The following is a 23,439-nucleotide window of genomic DNA, read 5'->3' on the forward strand; positions in this document are numbered from 1 at the left end:
CCCACCGTGTATTATTAATCTCGGTTAAATTTGACATCTTATGAAAATCATCACAACATCATTTTCAAAAAAGTTTGCGCAAAACGGAGTTTAACACGGTTCATATCCAGAATCGACGATTCCTTCGTATGACCCTTCTGCCTGAGCCGCCCGACGAGGAACAACGGGGACGGAGACTTGGTGAAACCATCCGGAACGGTGTGGTGCCCGAGGACGTTCACGGCAATGTGCACGGAAGCCAAAAACCACTTTCTAGCTAGCTAGCTTTCAGATGATTTGTGTCCGTTTGCTCCTCTGAAGGAGGCCATCATTTGCCTTTGGAGCACAAGGTGTTTTTTCAGCATCTCAGGACTTTTGCCGTGGCTTCTGCGGAACCGTCTACAGCCGGCGGTTGCACAGAACAACACATAAAAAAGGCTCACAATAAGTCAACAATTGAGAAGAATACCATCAAGAAGATCGTTTTAGAAAACAAAAACCCCGGGAGTTCATCCATCACGACTTCTTGCGTGACTACGGTGGACGAGTTGAGGCCCTTCGTCGTAAGGGTGTCCAGGGCCTGCTACAGGACGAAACGAAACCCTCCTCTCCCTTTTTCGGTGGTTTATCAATAAAAAGCGGAAACACAACTATATTTACAACAAAAAAAACAGCAAATTAAAGAACTATACAAAAAAATTTAAACAAAGAGTTTGAATTCTTCGTCGGCATGTATCCCGCGAACCGTTTGTAGGTCTGGTTGAAGTGCAGCAACTGGGACGAAATGGATTTACCACCTCCGCGTTCCGCAACCACCGTACAAGTGCCGCAAGAATGTAAATCTTGTTGTTGGTTCCCGGAATCTTCCGACCGCCGCCGCCCGTGGCTTCGTTGGTATTGAATCTGGTACTAGCGATCGTAGCGGATGCGCTTGAACGAGCGAAGCTCGCCGAGGTTGTTTAGAACCGGAAAAGAATCTGAGGGAGGAAGTCGATTGAATTTTTTGATGTTAAACCATCCAGCTTACTAACCTCCTCAATCGCCTTAGTTCAACCCTTCCTCGCTCCTGTCCCGCTTCTTCAAAAGCACTCGATCCGACCGGACCGAAATCTGCACGTCCAACTTCCACAGGCCTCCGCTCACTCGAACCCGCTCAAACACGTCCATAATCTCGACTCCGCATCCGCATCCGGCAGTTGGTTGATCTGGTTCACCGTAACGAGACTATGTCCCTCGATTTGGAACCGATTTGGGGGTGAAAGCCAGTCGTCACTTACTATGTAGAACAGCGCCGAAACGGCGCCCAGGCCACTTATTCCATGGAACGCCCTCCTGACTGTAACCGAAACCGTTAAAATTTGTTTTGTTTTGATTTGAATATGACATTTCAACTCACCAAGGTTCCTATAAGCATGGTGGGATTTCGTTAATATATTGACGAAATGTCGATATACTGACCAATTATTTTAATGCGTTGATAATGTATTGACCGATCTGTCCGACCCCTAGTGATTAAGCTTAACTTAAGGTAATCTTACAGCGAAAGGCACATTCGCGCAGCCTTTCCGTTTCGCTTAGACTGCTTATAATTCTCTTCAATCTTAACTTGCTTTAAAAAGGCTTGGATGAACATCGAGAAAGCTCGGTTTCTTGGAGTTTCCGGTTGGTCGCACTGCTGAGTTCTTTGCTCGATCCCCACTTGGCGTCCAGGGTGTACGAGTACTCTGGATATTCACTTGTCCCATCCGCGCCTTATAGCACGAGGTTTCACTTTTCAATGCACCAATGGCTTCCGGGGCGCACGTAGTTTTGGCTTCCAGCCATCCGTTGATTGAAATAGGTAGAGGGGGTTGATCATATTCAGCTATATTTTCATCGAGAGTGATTATGTACGAGCTGGCAGGTTCCAACTGCTCCTCGGAGTTCAACCAAACGCCATTTGGAGTGATCTTACTGTTAGAGTTGCCGGTCCACTTTTATTTGTCCTCCTGGTCACATGGGCCACCAAGGTCATCGTTCAACTCGCTCGCATGTCCACGGGCAACTTGGCTGGTGGGGTCATCGTTCATCTCGTTATCGGATTCCAGCCACTCCTCATCAACGAACGTAGGAAGCAGGTCTAGGTTAGTTCCTGTATTATCGTCCACCAACATGCGCGGTACGGTTCCAAACTGAAGTCTGCAAGCATAAAGAAAAAAATCTTCTAAATTAAAAAGCAAATCTTACCCTTGGCCCGTTCCATGATGCCGTAAATCCACTCCCAAAAAACGGCTTGGTTCAGCCTGAGCCACATGGGAGGGAAGAAATGGACAGCCAACAATTCGCGGAACGGTCCCGAATCGAAGCCCTCGTTCTGGTCGACCCCGAATCCGGAAATTTTCTTCCGCAAAATGAACCGAGCAGATTTTGCGGTTGATCAAGGCACGACCTCCCTGCGCTCTGTAGGTGTGTGATAGCTGTTCTGAGTCGCAAAACTCCACCCACTGCTGAGAAATGGCTCCATTCCGTTTCGCTTCATTGTTGGAACACGTCGAAACCTCGCACTTTCGTCCCATTTTAAAAGAATTTGCTACGACCACGGACGAACACGCAACGCAACACGCAAATCGACGACGAAACTCAGAAAGCAAACTGTCAAGTGGAGCAAACTGTCAAATTTTGTTTTGACATTTGCGCTCGCGTTCTGAAGGCAAGCCGAGGAAAAATAATAAGAAGAGGAAAAAGAAGACCAGCTTCAGAATCAAAATGCTGGTGTCATGTCCGTTCGTCCGTGTTTTGCATTCGAATTGACGAATCTTCCTTGTACTTAGTTGCCTTTGAGTTGAAAAAAAATAATAACCAAACTTAATTTATGATAAAATAAACTCAACCAAGTTAACTCAAACTCAACCCAGGTGTTTAAAATGTGCAGTTAATAAAATCATCAATTTAAATAGGAACAAAACTATTCATCCTTTTCCCCTTCGTTGCCCTCCATGATAATGAACAAGCTCGCTTATTCACAATTTCAATGTAAACAAACCATCATCATGGCTTCTTTACTCCACTCAGTTTATTTTATTGCAATTAAGGTACCCTTTTTGCACTGCTTCTGTGAATGTCCGCCGACCACCAACCGGTGCACCAAAATATTTCGTACGTGACCAACGATGGTTAGTGCGCGTGCGTGATCATCAGTGATCGTTAATCCTCTCTCTTCCAGCTCTGATCAGTATCGATCGGAAATTAGCACTCACCGGTTGGGCAGACTTTTATTCTGAATCATGGCAGTGACCGTAAACTTGTCGATTATCATTTTTGTATCTCTTGTGATAACTGCAACGCAAGCAATTCGTACAAACTCCAGCGACCCGCCGGGCACGTGGAACTGTGAACGAAACGCGTCACGCTGTAAGCTGGAGGTGATCGTCAATTACGGCGAACCTGGGCTGGAGTTTGCCGTACACTTTGATTGCGCCGCGAAACCGATCTTCAATCAGCACTCACGGAACGTGTTTAGAAATGTGAAGCGCTACAGACTTGAGGGTGATGAAGTCAGTCGCGATGGACTAGGTCTGGAGTATTTGCACTTTCCGGAACAAGTGGAAGTTCTAGTGTTGGCTGATTACTGTTTGGAAAGGATTGATGATGATGCGTTTGGGAAGTTTGCAAGTTTAGAATCGTTGACTTTGAAGGATAGCGCAGTTAGAAGGATTGAAACAAAAAGTTTTCGAGGGTTAAGCAATCTGAAGGAATTGGAAATCGACAATGTTCAAATTGAATCAATGGATACAGAAGGACTCAGCAATTTGAAAAATGTGACAAAATTACTTATTGTGAACAGTGGATTAATTTCCTTTAAAACAACTGGTTTGAAAAGGCTCAATAATATAACCATTGTTGACTCGGCAGTCAGTGATGTTAACGAATTGGTCCGTATGTTATCGGCTTCTGTAGAATACTTCAACGCTGTCAACATAAGCAGTGATAAAGACGCAATTGTCGAATTGTGCAGCTCTAGCAACAGTTCCCAGCTGAAAACTTTGCAAATAGAACGTTCGAACCTGGAAAGTTTCTCAATGTGCAACTACGACCAAATCCAAACGCTGAACCTGTCCAGTAACGGATTAACCGACGCAGCCGTTCAGCTTTTCTCCCTACCAAATGTCATAGTAATTGATCTCAGCTTGAACCATCTAACTCAGTTCACGAATACGACGTTGTTCGACTGTCCACGACTCGTAAAGCTGAACTTAAAGCAAAACAGGCTTCAATTCCTTCATTTAAGCCACTTTGAGCATCTTCAGGAGGTGATCCTCTCGGGAAACCAACTCCACGAACTACTCCCAGAACTCTTCGTATCTTCCCTTGACCTTATAGTTGACGACAATCCCTGGGATTGCGTTTGGTTACTTCAGCTGATCCAGCAGCATCCGCAGTACTTCGCTCAGCTCAAGTATCATCAAATTCACTACGGCCTTACGGTTCGTGGCCTCCCTTGCATGGTCCATCTGGCGATCTCAACATCCACCTCGTCAACCGAACCCCTCCCGCTCAGTACACTTCCCACCATTCTACGCCACCCAGTCCAAACGTACCCAACGGTGACCATCGTGGAACCATTCAACGTGCCGTCCAAGCTCAAGATCATCCTGGCAACCGTCGTAACGGGACTGTTTGTATCGCACAGCATCCTCCTGCTGTACAATCGGTACAAACGGCTCCACCACGAGCCCTTCTATCGACGTTTGCCCAAGGAGGATCAGCTGGCACGGTTTACCATCACCACGCGGACGAATTCGTTTTTGTACGAGGCACCCACGCCGGAGGTGCAGGAAACGGCACTGCTGCGCCACATCTACGAAGAGTTGCCCGAGCGGAGGACGGAAGAGTGCTACGATCATCTGCAGTTTCATCGGTTGGAAGTGGAGGAGGATGTGGTTGATGTTTAGGGCAGAAACTAGATCTTTTAGGGTTGGAAAAAAATGTATTTATTTGTATTGAAATAAAGTGTTGAAAATATGTACTTTTCGTGATTATTTCATTTTGATGAGAAATTATAATGCACATTATTCAGAGTTGATGTACCAAAAATGAAAGCCCTGAATGTATCGAAAGTGGAAAATCAATAACTTTATCAAATCAGGTTTATGGATTTAAAAATTCTGTATGAAAGTTATTTATTCCAATAAACGGTCAAAACTCGATAATTCGAAATCCTTTAAAAATCTTCTCATCAAATAATCGAATCACAAAAAATACTTACTTGCTTACTTACTCAAACAAATAATCTCAAAGAAATCAAGGTGTTTGAGCTTGAACTCTTCCACATAATTTAAGGACTTTAAAATAATAGTTCTAATCTAATCTTATCTAAGCACTTTAAAATAATAACTTTAATTTAATTCAGGGACGCATTTACAAACTTTAAAACAAGGTTTGAATTGAGGTTTGAATTCAATTGGGTACTAAAGCCCTATGTCAATTTTTATGTACAACGGTAAAAAACACCATTAAAAACCATTTCTGATCACTTTTTTTTCATTTTAATGCAAAAAGAAAAAAAAATACAAGACAACATTTTTTGGATGGATTAACTATTATGGTCCACTTGGAACGAGCTGTCAAGTAGGAGCTTTTTTGTCAAGAAGGACCGCGAGATTAAATTTTTCAAAATTTGTGGTCGTACAAAGGGTCATTGTAATAAGAAAAATAAGCTTTATCGCTGTAAACAATAATATCAGTAATCTAAGCTTCATTTTAGGACCCAATTATTAAAAATATGGCGATGCTTGACATCAGAAATGGTTTTTAATTTATATTGAACAAAATGGTTTGTAATCTTTCTTGTCTTTGACAATACATTCAATGGGATCTCAAATGATTTCTCCACATACAGTTGATTTTTTTTTATTTTTCGATATGCATTAAAATATAAATATGGTTCACAGGTCTCTGGCATGTCAAGACCGGGTTCAAGACTCTATTTTAGAGGTGAAACTTGGTTTTTGTTTAAGAGAGTTTTCCCGGAAAAGTGAATGTGTTTCACTTAAGCAATAGGGTCCTAAAGCCCTATGTCAATGCTTATGTACAATGGTAAAAAACACGATTGAAAACCATTTCTGATCACTTTTTTTCATTTTAATGCAAACAAATAAATTGACAAGACAACATTTTTTCGATGGATCATGAAAAATGACTATGATCCCCTTGGAACGAGCTGTCAAGAAGGAACTTTTCTGTCAAGAAGGGCTGCGAAGTTAATTTTTTTAAATTGATTTAAAAATCCATTTTAAATCCTTTGCGGTCGTACAAAGGGTTATTTTACTCAAAATAATAAGCTTTATCTGTGTGAACAATAACATCAAAAATTTAAGCTTCATTTTAGGACCCAATCAAAAGAAAATAAACTCTGTTTCAAATGATCGAAAAATCTTCAAAAAGAACTGTGATCCAAAATCAAAAACATGATGTTTCGAAATTGATTTGAAAATCCGTTCTAAAACTTTTTTTCTCATATAAAATAGATTAGGAAATCTAGCAGTCCATCTAAATCGTGCTTTCCATTTCATTAGGGCACAATACTTTTGTAAACAAGATTGTATCCCTCTCACACCTTATGCAAACTGCCATTTGAGTGAAAGGGATACACTGTTGTTTACAAAAGTTTTGTGCCCTTTTGATATGTTAGACTCCAAATGTTTGAACTGTTTGTCCAATAAACAAAATGTTTTTGGGCTTTTTTTAAACATCCTTTACACAATTCGGTTTCAAAAACACCCAAAATGAGAAAAAAATGTTTACGCCGACCAACAAAATTTCTGCTCAGATTCAACTCGAGATGGAAGCATGAACTTTGGCGTCCCCAGAAATACGTGCACTTTGGATTTTCAAAAATATTTAGACCGGGTCGAATGGTTTTTCTCCTAAATTTGTACAAGGCTTTCTAGACAGAAATTTACCAACACATTCAAAGTATGTTTACATTACAGCTGGACGTTTGTTTGCATCAGGTTTCCTATCTCTTTCTAGCAAAAGTTTTTTGTCAGGCGACTTCTAGCTGTTTTTTTTTGTGACTGGCCGCCCGATATGTCAGCCAACATACTTCGCAGGGCTGTAACAGCTCGAGCTCGATCATTGTTTGCATCAGAACACTGTGAAGAGATTTTCGTCAGTTTTGGGTTAAATTAATTTTTTTTTACTGGGCCTAGAAAGCCTTATGAAGTCATTTTTGTAAATTTTTGTGTTATCATTGTTTTTAAAGATTTTTATAACTCACTTATAACCGCAGTAACTCTTAAAAAAGCAGATTTGAATGATCACATCAATAAAGCTTTTTGCTAGCATTCTAGCAGCGTTCTAACCAAGGTTCTAACAGAGGTGAATATTTTTACAGAATTATAGCAGAAACGTTCCTGCGGGATTCTGTCAGAACCAGCTCTGCTGGATTATTTTGTGACTGGGGTTTCAAATGGATTTTTAAAATAATTAAAAATAGCTTTGCACTAGGCTATGCAGCCTTTCTTTACAGAAAGTCGTTCTTTGACAAAAAAAATGTTGTAGAATCATCCTGCACGAGGTTTGATTCAACAAATTTTTTGTTGAATATAATCAACGTCGATTTTGCGTTGAAACAAACCTTGATTATCTCATTTCCACAAAAATCTTTTGTTGTTTTGAAAAAGTTGCTATACCGTTTAGCCTTGATTCAACACAAATCTTGATTTTCAAATCAACAAAACGTTTTGTTTATTCAAATATGTCTTATTTTTCTGCGTGAGTTTTTTTTTATAATAATTTAATTTTCAATATAGTATCCTTTTTCAAAATGTCGAGCTCTTTAAAACTAAAAAGTGAAAAATGACCTCTCTAGGTTAAAGTCACGATAGTAAAATAAAAAACTACTTTATAACTAAAAGAGAAAATTATTTAAAAAGTAATAAATATTGCCCCCACTTTTTAAAACCATTTCAGTACGCCACTGCCCGACCTCCAAAAACTCTCAATTCAAATGCCACTCACAACTTGCACGCAAGTTCGGTTCCCACGCACGCAGCCATTTTCGCACGTCAAACGCCGAAACGTCACAACAAACTGAAAGGAAGAAAGAAAAAAAATATATCCACGCAAAAAAATCAGATTCTTTGGTCGAAGATGCGAACAAGTTGCTCTCCTCCTCCGCGGCGATCGGTTCGGTCAGGTCGTGCCTCTTTATAGTACTAGCAGCAGCACGGGGTTAGTTTATTATTAAAACCGCGTTTTAGTTCGTCGTGGATCGCGGAAATTCGTGGCGTAGTTCCGCAGAGCTTTCCTCGCGGAGGAATTCCGCGGAGCGAGATCCAGATTCAGCAGCGGGAGTCTTTTTGGAAGTTGATTCCAACTGGGCTGAGAGGAAATCGAGTTGGTGAAAAGAAAGAATTTCAGCACAAATTTTGAGCAAAGATTGAAGATTGAAGGAAGTTGGAACGGGAAACCTCAAGAAGAAATAAAATATAAAAAACGGTGTGTCTTCAGGTGCCATCGCGCTGCTCCGTCGGTCGTCGTCATCACCGTAATAATTCGTCATTGGAATCTAAAATTCATCATCGTCATCATCATCAGCACCAGCAGCAGAAGGAAGAATTTCTTGTTTACGAAGAAGAGTTTGAGTGAAAACAGGAGAGAAAAATATATTAAAATTTCTAGCTTCTTCCAAAGATGAAGGAAGGAAAAAAACGGGTTTCTAGTGTATATTAATTCATAATTATTAGAGAAAATTTATAAAAGTGTTGAAATAAAGTGGCTAAATCGAGTAAGTATCGCTTGAAACAAAAAAGTTGTAAAGTTCAGTGTAAATTAAGGAAAATTTCAAATTGTGAAAAGGAAAACAAAAAGCTTAGTGTTTAAATTTCTCAGTGAATATGATCCAGATGCTGCTGCAAGCAGCAGCTTGATTGAATCATGCTGATGGAATTGACCGGAGAAAGTTTATAAAAGGTTGGTAGAGTTTAGTAAAATTATTACTATTTTTATGTTGTTTCAAGTTGAGTCATCTCCTACCCTAAATAAACCAAAAAAATCATCAAAAAAATCTAGATAATTTTCAAAACAACCTGTTAGTTATGGGTTATCGGTTTCCTATGCAGATTGGACCTTTTGAAAATTTTATTTAGAATTCAAATAAGAAATTATGAGAAAAACAAAGAAAAATCCAATACAGGAAATTTATAATAAGAATTTCAGCAAAAGGAAATTCAACGCAGGGAGATCACGAAAACTACATAATGAACAAAAAAGAACCAAAATAAGAAATTCATAAAAAAATTTAACCAATTTTTAACCTTCTTCAGCCGAATTGTGTTACGGAAAACTTTGCAAGAGTTTATGTTTTTCTTCATTGGACTTTGGTATTTTTTTACGCATTAATCTTGTTCAGTACTATTTTTTTGTGTCTTAAATTTTTAAATAAAAACTTAAATCGTTAGCTTTAAAGTCGAAACAAATGTTTTAAAACATAATTTTGGACATAACACAAATTACTGCATTAAGAAAATATCAATATTTCATAATTCCAAATATTTATTAAATCCTTTAAAAAGATGAATTACAATCACTCCTGAAAGTTTGCACACAGGACCGGTTTAATGAGTCTTCACCAAAATTTCTAGCCGATTTGGTCAAAGCAGTGTTGAGATATCGTGGCACCCAGTTTTTTGAAACTGCTAACTACAAATAGCTATATCTCGGCAAATATACAACCAAATGTGTTCAAATTTATTTTATTGATAGATGAAAATGTATATTTTAATGCCCTGAAAACAGATTTAAAAAAAATTTAAGCGTGTGCTCAAACCAACCTCTGAAATTTTTGCCGATTTACATGTATGTAACCCCTTAACAACATGAAGAATCGTCAAACCCAAGATGAAAAAATACTCTTTTTGCAAAAACTGTTTTAAGAATCTGAATTGGTTTAAACATGTTTTTCGATTAATAAAGTCAAAGTAACAATAGAATAAAACAATTCAATAAAAAAAATCAAATTCATTAGACGACAATTCTTTATCGTGACTTTAAATTGAATCTAACAATATTAAAAAGTAATACTTAATAAGATAATTCAAATCAATTGAAAAAAATATATATATATATATTAGATGTAACATATATATGAGAAAACCAACATGAGAAGCTTCAAACCAAGTATTCCATATAAAAAAATAAAAATAAGAAATCTAAACAAATTAAAGAAATTTTACCACAATCGATTTGAAAGAACAAACTTTGAATAAGAATGTTGTTAAAAATAAGATAAATGACTCACACAGAAAAATAAGGAATTAAACTAGAAAATTCAAAATAAAATTTAGGAAAATTTGAGAAACAGAATATGGAATCAACATGAAAATTCGCATAGAGAAATTAAACAAAATAAGGACCTCAAAACATAAAAAAATGAAAACAAAGTTTTTTTTAGAAGTAAATTAATAACAAAATAAATCAATAATTAGTAATCTACCTTGAATTTGGAGCAATAATTTTTTGAAATTTATAATGAAGGCAAAATTTAAATAACACATAGCTAACAAATCAGGATTTTTGAAATTAGAGCAGTTCTCTCAGATTTCGGTCATTCGATTTTTTTTTGTATTTTTTTAATCTGACTGAAACTTTTTTGGTGCTTTCGGTTTGCCCAAAGAAGCCATTTTGCATCATTAGTTTGGCCATATAATTTTCCATACAAATTTGGCAGCTGTCCATACAAAAATGATGTATGAAAATTCAAAAATCTGTATCTTTTGAAGGAATTTTTTGATCGATTTGGTGTCTTGGGCAAAGTTGTAGGTATGGATATGGACTACAATGGAAAAAAATGATACACGGTAAAAATTTTTTGGTGATTTTTTATTTAATTTTTTGTCACTAAAACTTGATTTGCAAAAAACACTATTTTAAATTTTTTTTTTTTGATATGTTTTAAAGGACATCAAATGCCAACTTTTCAGAAATTTCCAGGTTGTGCAAAAAATCTTTGAGCGAGTTATGAATTTTTGAATCAATACTGAGTTTTCCAAAAAATCGAATAATTGGTCGCAAATTTTTTTTTAACTTCATTTTCGATGTAAAATCAAATTTGCAATCAAAAAGTACTTTAGTGAAATTTTGATAAAGTGCACCGTTTTCAAGTCAAATCCATTTTCAGGTGTTTTTTTTGAAAATATTCGGATTTTTTAATTTTTAAAATATAGTGCACATGTTTGCCCACTTTTGAAAAAAATATTTTTGAAAAGCTGAGAAAATTCTCTATATTTTGCCTTTTGAACTTTGTTGATACGACCCTCAGTTGCTGAGAAATTGCCATGTAAAGGTTTAAAAACAGGAAAATTGATGTTTTCTAAGTCTCACCCAAACAACCCATCGTTTTCTAATGTCGATTTCTCAGCAACTAATGGTCCGATTTACAATGTTAAAACATGAAACATTCGTGAAATTCTCCGATCTTTTCAAAAAAATATGTTTAAAAATTTTAAACCAATACTAACATTTTAAAAGGGCGTGAGATTAGGAAAACTTCAATTTTCGTGTTTCTTTTTCTTAAAGCGGCTCTATCTCAGCAACCCGAGGTCCAATCTTCAATCTCTCTTAGACAATTTTATAGCAAATTTTCTGAACTTTTCAAAAAAAAAAAAAAAAAAAAAAAATTGTAGAAATGGTCACTCATGGTCACTATTTTTAAAAATCGAAAAACTGCAAATATTTCGCTAAAATCAAACTTTCGGTGGCTATATCTTGAAAAGGAGCCTTTTATCAAAAAATCTGAAAAGTAGTTTTCGCTTGCAAATTCAATTTTGCATTGAAAAGTAATGTCAAACTTGTTTTTGCATGAAACTTTGATTTTTTCCAAAAATCACTATTTTTTCAAAAATTCATAACTCGGCGGCAGATTTTTTGACCATGTTTCTCTATGGCTCAAAAGTTGCGGATTTTGTCCCCTAAAACATATCAAAAAATCTCGAAAATAAAAAAAAAATACGTATTTTGGGAAATTGAGTTTTAGTCGCATTCGCATTCGCATGGAGATGGTGATCTTAGCGGGTTGCAGACTGGATTTCGTCATGTATATGTGATGATTGTCTAGCCCAGGTTGCTTAGAAATTGATTAAAAGGAATTAATACCAATTCTACCAGAACAGGACAGGCAGCACCATGAAAGCCATCCATTGCAGACCGCTCCCATCTCCACCATTCACCGGGGCAGGAATAAGGATTAGGAGCACGGGAAGTGTTGATGCTAAACTTACTTAGAAAAAAGTAGCGAAACCACAGGCTCTTTTTCCCAACCCTATTGTGGAACTTGATCAAACTGACCGTTTGACCAAATTTGATCGAATTTAAACAACAAGGTTGCGTAAGTGTCGCTGGGAGTTGGTAGTTGTGAAAGGTTCAGGTCTGGGAGTCGCCCTAAGCAAGTGATACAACCATTGACATAAGTGAGGTTTAATTTAGTTTCTTTATTCTCAAGTCAAGCAATCGGATGCTGCTGTCGAGACGATGCCCGTTTAGTTATTGGAAGTTTATTTATTTTATTTATTGGGAAACTGAGTTTTACTGAAAAAAAAGTTGATTAAAAAATCTGCAATTTTTTCTTTCCTTGTACCTATTTTTTTTCTCAAAAGTCCTCAACAATACCTACAACTTTGCCGAAAACACCAAATAGATCAGAAAATTCACTCAAAAGTTACAGCTGTTTGAATATTTACATAACATTTTTGTATGGACAGCAGCCAAAATTGTATGGAGGCTTGTATGGATGAACCAATCACACAAAATAGTTTATTTGGTCATAGGGAAGGCCCCCACAAAGTTTAAGTCAATGAATAAATATCAAAAAGTTTTTGTTAAGCAACGAAATGAAATAGAAAAGACAAACAAAAAGTTTTACCTTCCAGACTCGATTATTCTAAGTCCTCGCAAAAATTTCACATCGGATTATCGAATCACGAAAAAATAGTTTGTCGTTGTCTTATTTTCGTTGATCGTTGAGCTCAAACATGACTAAAAAAAATATCTCAGATAAATGGGAATGGAGAGTTTTTGATGTTCGAAGAAATAAGAAAAAAATCAAGATTAATAAGAAAATAAAAGTCGAAATCTTGAAGAACAGATTATATTAAAAAAAAATGCACAGTTATAATTAGTGAATGTACAACTCAAATGTCAAATTTAAATACTTTTCTATGATAAACATTGAACTAGTAAATCAACATTCTTTATGGCAATAAAATAAAACGATACAAATGTAATAATTTAGTTTTCGTTTTTCAATGTTTAAGTACTTTTGAGTGTTCTAATTTTGTTTATGTTTGATTTTTTCTAATAGTTTTTCTCCTATTTTTTTTATAAATTAGTATTTCAACAAATGAAATAATCACTACTGCGATTATTATTAAAAATAACCTATAAAACCTAAAAAAAATAAGCGAAAAGCTCACCTGTTATCTCTTTCCATTTCTCCAAGATCATCTCGGGTGATCGTGTGTGTGTGCCTGCCACCGGCGCGTCCTCGTCATCATTCCAGCATGGACAGCTCCCGAGGGCACTTCCTGAATCGGCACGGTAAGTCACCCATTAGTCATTAGTCAAAAAAAGGGAAGCTTTTCCGCAGGATGGAAGTAATCGATTTTGAAACGTGGTCCAACCCCGGAATCCGCTTTGGGGCGGGAAGAAGCAAAGAGCAACGACGGGCTATTTTTAGCCTCACCGTTTTTTTCCACCACCCCCTCAACTGCTGAAATGCGCTTTTCTTCTGGTTTACGGAAAATGCGAAGAGGAAAAGCGCCGTCAAACAACCTTGGAAAGCTGCTTGGGTGGAGGGAAGAGGGGAGGAGGAGGAGTGGAGTCCCGGGGAAAAACTCTTCTTATTGACGAACACATCCCGGACTGTGTTTCGGTTTCCAATATGAGAGAGAGAGAGAGAGAGAGAGAGAGAGAAAGAGAGTTGCGTTGCTATTTTCGATCGTCTTGGGAACGGACAATTTCTTCGGCGTGGGGAATGGTCACACGTGTGCAATAAATACAAGAAGAAATTCTAAAAGTTAAATGTTTCAATAGTTGTAAATGATTGAGAAATTGAGAACTTAAGCCTCTACAGCCTTTTAATTATGATGTTTTTTTTTTTTCACGGAAATAATGTTTCTGGAAATGTCCTCATAAATTTTGCATTTTCATTTGTGACTTTGACTTTAAACATTTTGTATAACAAAAAATAAAAACTAAGATTTTTTTATGAGTAACTTCACATATTCCACATAAATTTAGGTAAAATATCATCAAAAAAGTGAGAATTGAACAAACAAATTGTAAAATGTACACATTAAAAGCTATGTAATTTTGGAAGGCTGAAAAAAATAAGAAATTTTACAGCTATTTCGGTATAATTTTACTTTTACATGAAATATGTGAATTTACTCATAAAATGATGTAAATCTACACATTTCTACACAGATATTACTGACAAAATATCTGTCAACATTCGATGCCATAATCCATGCTTTTCAATTAGAACATGTTTTGTTTTTTAGATTTCCTAATGAAGTTTTGTTTCGTGACTGGAATTTGAGATTTTTTAAATTTTGAATTCGCAATTAGGCCGATGCAAATATTTAAAAAAGTTTTTGTCCCTCGGCCCTGGCCGAGGTCAAGGGGGGGGGGGGGGGCAAAAAAATAAAAAAATATAAAATTTTTAATAACAACCCATAGTTTTCACATTTAAATGAAAAAAGTGTTTTAAAATGCATTTTACACTAGTTCAGTTGTTTTGCACTCATTAGTTTTCAAAAAATCTAAGATCCGACAAAAACAAAAATTGTATCGAAAAAAAAGATTTTGCATCGAAAATTTTCAAAAAATCTTAAGATTTTTTAATAAACCCAAACATGCTAAAAATGATTTTAAAATTTTAAACGCAGGAGAATGTATTTTAATTTGATTTCAGTTGGTTGCACTTGAATTTTCATTGAAATTTTGAAGTCTATTGTTTATTGGGGGTGGTGACAAAAACTTTTAAAAATATTTGTACCAGCCTTAAGATTTGTCTTATTTTTAATTTTCCCATGTATAAACTCTGTTTCAAGTTCTTGCTTTAAATTTCTTATTTAAACTAATTGTTATGATTTCATTCTAATGTTTGCCTTGGTATTATTCAGTTTCAAGCATTGCCAATAATTTAATTTTTTGGACCAATTTTTTCAAAGCTTTTCAAAATTTGTGGTCTGTCTGTTAAAATATTATTTTGATTTCTTATTTTTGTTCAAAAAGATATTATTTTGATTTCTTATTTTTGATTTAACCGGTCGTTTGAAGTTTTATAAAATTTGAATACAAATAAAAAAAACAGGAACACAAATCATAAAAACATAGAAGCATAAAAACATAAAAACATAAAAACATAAAAACATAAAAACATAAAAACATAAAAACATAAAAACATAAAAACATAAAAACATAAAAACATAAAAACATAAAAACATAAAACATAAAAACATAAAAACATAAAAACATAAAAACATAAAAACATAAAAACATAAAAACATAAAAACATAAAAACATAAAAACATAAAAACATAAAAACATAAAAACATAAAAACATAAAAACATAAAAACATAAAAACATAAAAACATAAAAACATAAAAACATAAAAACATAAAAACATAAAAACATAAAAACATAAAAACATAAAAACATAAAAACATAAAAACATAAAAACATAAAACATAAAAACATAAAAACATAAAAACATAAAAACATAAAAACATAAAAACATAAAACATAAAAACATAAAAACATAAAAACATAAAAACATAAAAACATAAAAACATAAAAACATAAAAACATAAAAACATAAAAACATAAAAACATAAAAACATAAAAACATAAAAACATAAAAACATAAAAACATAAAAACATAAAAACATAAAAACATAAAAACATAAAAACATAAAAACATAAAAACATAAAAACATAAAAACATAAAAACATAAAAACATAAAAACATAAAAACATAAAAACATAAAAACATAAAAACATAAAAACATAAAAACATAAAAACATAAAAACATAAAAACATAAAAACATAAAAACATAAAAACATAAAAACATAAAACATAAAAACATAAAAACATAAAAACATAAAAACATAAAAACATAAAAACATAAAAACATAAAAACATAAAAACATAAAAACATAAAAACATAAAAACATAAAAACATAAAAACATAAAAACATAAAAACATAAAAACATAAAAACATAAAAACATAAAAACATAAAAACATAAAAACATAAAAACATAAAAACATAAAAACATAAAAACATAAAAACATAAAAACATAAAAATAAAAAATATAAAAAATCGCAGCAAATAAAAATACCTATATATTTAAAAAACAGAGCAACATACAATATAGACACAGAAAAATAGAAAAACAAAAAACTGAAAAACAGCTTAACATAAAACAGGAAAAAACCTAAAAACAGATAAATAGAAAAAAACGCAATCACAGAAAAACAACAATCACAAAAGTTAAGCCGAAAATTAAAAGAAATCCAAACAAAGAAAAAAAAAACAGAAGAACAAACACAGAAAAAATGGAAACACAGAAAAACAAAAAGAAACACAAACATCTTGTGGGTCAAAAAAAAAAATAAAAAAAGTACAACAATTTTAATTACGAGCCCTGGTTTCAACATTTTCATGAGAAAAGTGTTTTAAAATGCCAAAATACTGTTATTATGAAAAAAAAATGCAATCCGAGATTTTGGGGTCTATCGATTCCTTTTTCGAGATACAGCCCTTTTAAGATGTTACATCCGATTTTCAATAAGAAAATCAAAACAATCTATACAATTTCAGCATTTTAAAGAATATGCATTTCGAGATAATGATGTTTTTTGCTTCATATGACTGTCTAGTATCTCTGGGCCAAGTTTCAGATGGTTTGCTGATGTAGTTCTCGAGATACAGCCATTTTAAAATGTTATTTCCGACTTTTTCAAACAAAATCTATTTAATCGGCGTTAAAAGTCGGAAATAGCATCTTAATTCGGCTGTATCTCAAAAACAACATCAGCAAACCTTCTGAAACTTAGCCTAGAAATATTTGACAGTCATATAAAGCTAAATCAATCATTATCACAAAATAAACTTTGAAAAATATTTGCAACGGCCTAAAGTTAAAAAATAATAACATGAAGCAAAAAAAAACAACAACACAACCTTAAGAATGAAGACCAATCATACCTACCTTAATGTAGCTTATTCCAAAAAATATTAAACAAACAAATAAAACTGTACAAGCCAAGGGTTTCCTTCCAAGCACCAAATGTCCTTAATTCCACACACATTCACACCGCGCGCAGTACAGTACAATTCGTCGCCATTGCTACCAGCATGTTACATACATTCAGGCGCGCACTACACTTATGTATGGAACAAAAAACTGGCAACAAAAAAGCGTGGCTCCCTCTTTCTTCATGTGCTCCGCAAGTCGACCATGAAAACATATCCTCACTTGCTGCGACTTGCTTCGTGGTGGTTGGAGGAGGGGGTGGCACACTGAGAAATTGTTCGAATTTCCTACCGAAACTCCCTCCCTTCCCAAGAGTTGCTTCCGGGAGAATTGCCACCCACCGGCGATGGCAGCAAATGTCTGTTATTATTTATTTTCAAGGCCGTTTTCGGTCGTTTCTTGCCTTTCTTTTCGTTTGGTCGGCCCCCCGACACTAGCGCCACCACCACGTGACACAATCGTGAAGAGGGGGTGTTCTTGGAGAAATGTGGAGGGGAGAAAGCTTCCTGTGTTGTTGTTGCCGTTGTCCTGGGCGAACAGAAAGAATATGAAGTTGATAAATAAAAAGTGGATAAAAGTTCATAGAAATTCATAGAAAATGTGCTTTCTAAATTTTTAAAATAAAAAAAAACACAAATTCAAAACATGTATTGTTTCGTGAAAAAAAATCATGTAAATAAAGAAAGAAACATAAAAACGTCCACCAAGTATAAAAAATATGTCAAAATTGAAACACAAATAACAGAAAAATTAAAATCAATAGAAAAAGAAAACTGAGCAATTCTCCACCAAAACCGAAAATGGATTTTATTAATATTTCCCTATGACCAAAGAAGCAATTTTGTCTCATTAATTTACCTATACAAGGCTCCAAACAATTTTGGCTGCTTTCCATGCAAAAAGTTTTCTGATCGATTTGGTGTCTTCGGCAATGTTTTTGGTATGGATGAGGACTCTTCAGAAAAAAATGGAACTATTTTTTTTCACAAAAAATAAAATTTCCCAAAATTTATGTTTTACGGGATAAAAATCGCATTTATTAAGCCATAGAAAATTGTGGACAAAAATTTTACCGCCAAGTTATAATTTTCAGAAAAAAATGTTTGGAAAATCAAAAATTTCACTTGATTTTTTTTATGATGTATTATCAAATTTTCAATCGCAAATTTCTTTATCGATTTCTTGTAAAGTGCACCGTTTTCAAGAAAGGTTTTTAAAAAAATATTTTTAAAATTTTTAAATCAAGACTAACATTTTGAAAGGGCCAAACATTGAATATTACGCCCATTTATAATTCTAGTCTTGATTTAAAAAATATTTTTTTTGAAAAGATCGGAAAATTTCACGAATTTTTCATGTATTAACATTGAAAATCGGACCATTATTTGCTGAGATATCGTCATTAGGAAATGGTGGGTTGTTTTGGTGAGATTTAGAAAACTTCAATTTTCGTGTTTCTTTTTCTTAAAGCGGCTCTAACTCAGCAACCCGAGGTCCAATCTTCAATGTCTCTTGGACAATTTTATAGCAAATTTTCTGAACTTTTTAGAAATGGTCACTCATGGTCACTATTTTTAAAAATTGAAAAACTGCAAATATTTCGCTAAAATCAAACTTTCGGTGGCTATATCATGAAAACGGAGCCCTTTATCAAAAAATCTGTAACGTACTTTTCGATTGCAAATTCAATTTTGCACTAAAAAAATAATGTGAAACTTGTTTTTGCATGAAACTTAGATTTTTCCAAAAATCACTATTTTTTCAAAAAATTCATAACTCGGCGGCAGATTTTTTTGACCATGTTTCTCTATGGCTCAATAGTTGCGGATTTTTGTCCCCTAAAACATATCAAAAAATCTCGAAAATAAAAAAATACGTATTTTGGGAAATTGAGTTTTAGAGAAAAAAAATTGATAAAAAAAATCTGCAATTTTTTTTTCCGTGTACCTATTTTTTTCTCAATTGTTCTCAATAATACCTACAACTTTGCCGAAGACACCAAATTGATCAGAAAATTCACTCAAAAGTTACAGTTGTTTGAATATTTACATACCATTTTTGTATGGACAGCAGCCAAAATTGTATGGAGACTTGTATGGATGAACCAATGACACAAAATAATTTATTTGGTCATATGGAAGGCCCCCACAAAGTTTGAGCCAAATCAAAAAATACAAATAAAGTCCATTTCCGGTTTGGTAGAGAATTGCTCAAGTAATACATTTCGACACAAGGACTGAAAAGTTCTACTTTTCAGCACTGAAATGACATTTGACTTATATTCTATTCAAATGGCATTTTAGGGAATTGCCAAATCGATAAACCTCGTTCGATAAATGTTCGATTCGTGCTGAATTTTTTTCTTTATGCAACTTGTTGCATTAATTACTATTTTAAATAATGGGTGCCAAATAAAATAAATATCACATTAAAAAAATTAACTAATAGCACAGCAAAAAAAACCTATATGCAAAAGAAATAGTAAAAAATCTAGAATAAGAAAAATTTAACTAGATTTGTAGATCGAAGTAAAACGGATTGTACAAATTGAAAAGACTAACTAATTGTTTGAAGAAACAAATTGAAAAAAATAAAGTAAGAGTAGAAATACAAATTTAAAAGATCTACATCATATAATAATAATAATAATAAGCATAATTACAGCATAAAAACGTATATTTTACTTATTAATTAGAATAAAAAGAGTTGAAAACAATAGAAAGAAAGTTAAAAGTGTTCTACAAATCAAAACTAAAAAAAGAATTCAAAAATACTTTTTCAAAAGGTCCTATGTACATAGGAAACTCATGGCGCATTAGTTGTTTTGAAAAAGTTATCTAGAATTTTAAAAACAAGTTTTCCTCAAAAATATAAAAAATATAACATCAAAACCAGGAGAAATATGTAAAATGAACAAACAAGTAAAAACTAATATTACCTAATTTATGATGTAATTTTACCTCAATTTAGACCAGAAAAGTTGTAGAATTACACATTTTTCTCTGACATAAAAGATTCACCCCTTCCCAGATGTAATATTACCATGATTTTTTTTTCACTGTGTGGGTAAGGAAAATACATAATCAAATAAATAATAATATTGGCTCGATAAATCTGTGGAACATGTTTTTCTAAAAACTTCAAAATTTGAATGGACTCGGGCGTGCAACCAACTGAAAACAATTTGAATTCGTATGACATTTGTATGACCCAATCTCAGATTCAGGGATGCAATACCGGTACCACGTTTTTCGCATTTTTTTTGCTGAAAACTAAGATTTTTTTAAACTGATAACTGTAGGAAAAATGTACTATATGGGTAATTCTCTACCAACTCACACGAAATCGGGAAAAGTTGCCCCGACCCCTCTTCGATTTGCGTGAAACTTTGTCCTTAGGGGTAACTTTTGTCCCTGATCACGAATCCGAGGTCCGTTTTTCGATATCTCGTGACGGAGGGGCGGTACGACCCCTTCCATTTTTGAACATGCGAAAAAAAAGGTGTTTTTCAATAATTTGCAGCCTGAAACGGTGATGAGATAGAAATTTGGTGTCAAAGGGACTTTTATGTAAAATTAGACGCCCGATTTGATGGCGTACTCAGAATTCCGAAAAAACGTATTTTTCATCGAAAAAAACACTAAAAAAGTTTTAAAAATTCTCCCATTTTCCGTTACTCGACTGTAAAAATTTTTGGAACATGTCATTTTATGGGAAATTTAATGTACTTTTTGAATCTACATTGACCCAGAAGGGTCATTTTTTTCATTTAGAACAAAAATTTTCATTTTAAAATTTCGTGTTTTTTCTAACTTTGCAGGGTTATTTTTTAGAGTGTAACAATGTTCTACAAAGTTGTAGAGCAGACAATTACAAAAATTTTGATATACATACATAAGGGGTTCGCTTGTAAACATCACAAGTTATCGCGATTATACGAAAAAAAGTTTTGAAAAAGTTACTTTTTGCGTTTCCCTTTGTTTCGTCGTCCGTGTCTGTCGCGGGTGACCATGAACGGCCATGATCAACCACGACCAACAATTTCAAAACTTTTTTTCGTAAAATCCCGATAACTCGTGATGTTTATAAGCAAACCCCTTATGTCTATATATCAAAATTTTTGTAATTGTCTGCTCTACAACTTTGTAGAACATTGTTACACTCTAAAAATTAACCCTGCAAAGTTAGAAAAAACACGAAATTTTAAAATGAAAAATTTTGTTCTAAATGAAAAAATGACCCTTCTGGGTCAATGTAGATTCGAAAAGTACATTAAATTCCCATAAAATAACATGTTTCAAAATTTTGTACAGTCAAGTAACGGAAAATGGGAGAATTTTTAAAACTTTTTTAGTGTTTTTTTCGATGAAAAATACGTTTTTTCGGAATTCTGAGTACGCCATCAAATCGGGCGTCTAATTTTACATAAAAGTCCTTTTGGAACCAAATTTCTATCTCATCACCGTTTCAGGCTGCAAATTATTGAAAAACACCTCTTTTTTCGCATGTTCAAAAATGGAAGGGGTCGTACCGCCCCTCCGTCACGAGATATCAAAAAACGGACCTCGGATTCGTGATCAGGGACAAAAGTTACCCCTTAGGACAAAGTTTCACGCAAATCAAAGAGGGGTCGGGGCAACTGCTGTGTGAGTTGGCGGAGAATTACCCATATAGTAGAAAATATTAGGTACATCTAAACTGTGTAATTTAACATTTCAAAATGTGTAATTTTACCATTTTTGCTGTTGTTATGTAACTTTTTAAGTCTAAACGGAGGTAAAACTACATCATACATGAGGTAATATTCAACCTTCCAAAATAACACATTCCAAATTTACACAATTTTTTACCGTGTAGTGTATAATGCATTTAACAAAAGTTTTCTTTTGGGATGTTGAATCCATGGCCTGCTATTAATTTTTTATTTTTTATCAAAAAAATGCGATTCAATGTAAATTCAATTAGGAAACAATTAAAGAACTTATTTGATATTAATAAGCCTGAATAAACTCAGTAAAAATATTGATAATATTACATCTGGGAATGAGTACATCTTTTATGTCAGAAAAATTGTTTAATTTTATCTCTAAAAATATGTAAATTTACCCCCTTTCTGATGTGATGCCACTTTTTCAGTCTAAACTGAAGTAAAATCACATAGTAAAAGAGGTAATAATCAAGCTTGCAATATTAAATCTTCAAATTTTGCACAACTTGCAACTGTGAAGCATGATTAGCTTGAACAAAAATATAAGTTAGAAAAGCTTATTATAAATAAAATTGTAAATATATAAAATCACAAGAAACTAACAAATTTAACAAAACAAGTATTGATGAGCTAAAGCACAAACGAACTAGAAAACCAAAATCTCTTTACCATATTCCCCTCACATGGTTGGGGGTAGTTCCGTTTTAGAAAGAGAAAAAGAAAAATAATACACTCAAAAAAAAAGTAACACACCCTAAAACGACCGCCAGCCAGCCCCCCACAGACAGAGACTAATGTATTGTCGATGCAAAGTTAGGGGGGGGGGGGCTAGAGCCCGAGAGCTTTCCTTCCTTAACAAGGAGCGAGCGGAAAACCCCCTCCGGAAATGGCGGAACAGACACAGGGAGGGAAAATGAAAAATCGCAACGCTCATAAGTCGTGACGGCGAAATTGCCTCGATGCGGTTTGGATTTAAAGGGGATTTTTTTTTTGTGGTTTAGGTTAGAAATTTAGGATTGCGTTTTTGCTTTTGAGGGAATTTTCAATCAATGAACGGTTGAATTTTCTCTTTGCAATCGTTTCTAACCTCAAAACAAATTTCACCGTGACGAGCGACAAAGTGACAGGTCATCTTGTCATCGATAAATATTCATCAGTGCAAGGCCAACTTGACCAATGTGCCGAGCCTGCTTTTCTTGGGCATTTTTTTACGAACATTTCTAAATATACTTCCGCACTTTGGTGATAGTGGTGCACAGTGAAAAAATCATGGCAAAATGTGTAATATTCACTTTTAAAAATGTACATCTTTTTCATGTGTGATTTCACATATTCCACAAAAATTTAGGTTAAATTTAATTAAATTAAATTAACCATAACATTTTTCAACCTTCCAAAATCAATCTTTTTTCACTGTGTAGATGATGGTGTCGTTTATGTCTCCAA

The 23,439-nt window shown here is 34.1% G+C and overlaps 1 protein-coding gene across 5 annotated transcripts in view; it reads left to right on the forward strand.

Moving 5' to 3' along the window:
- The first annotated feature begins 8,156 nt into the window (after positions 1 to 8,156).
- The window catches only part of LOC120416915 (histone deacetylase 4), a 130,757-nt gene continuing 115,474 nt past the window's right edge, over positions 8,157 to 23,439 (forward strand). For 3 of the 5 annotated variants that reach the window (XM_052706628.1, XM_052706632.1, XM_052706629.1), the window contains exons 1-2: positions 8,157 to 8,934; positions 13,456 to 13,554. In XM_052706628.1, coding sequence (XP_052562588.1) covers positions 13,518 to 13,554 — 37 coding nt within the window. In that variant the 5' untranslated portion in view covers positions 8,157 to 8,934; positions 13,456 to 13,517. The remainder of the gene's footprint in view (positions 8,935 to 13,455; positions 13,555 to 23,439) is intronic. The other 2 variants (XM_052706630.1, XM_052706631.1) reach the window with 1 other exon arrangement.

This window comes from Culex pipiens, chromosome 1, assembly GCF_016801865.2.
Source record: "Culex pipiens pallens isolate TS chromosome 1, TS_CPP_V2, whole genome shotgun sequence".
NCBI lineage: Eukaryota > Metazoa > Arthropoda > Insecta > Diptera > Culicidae > Culex > Culex pipiens.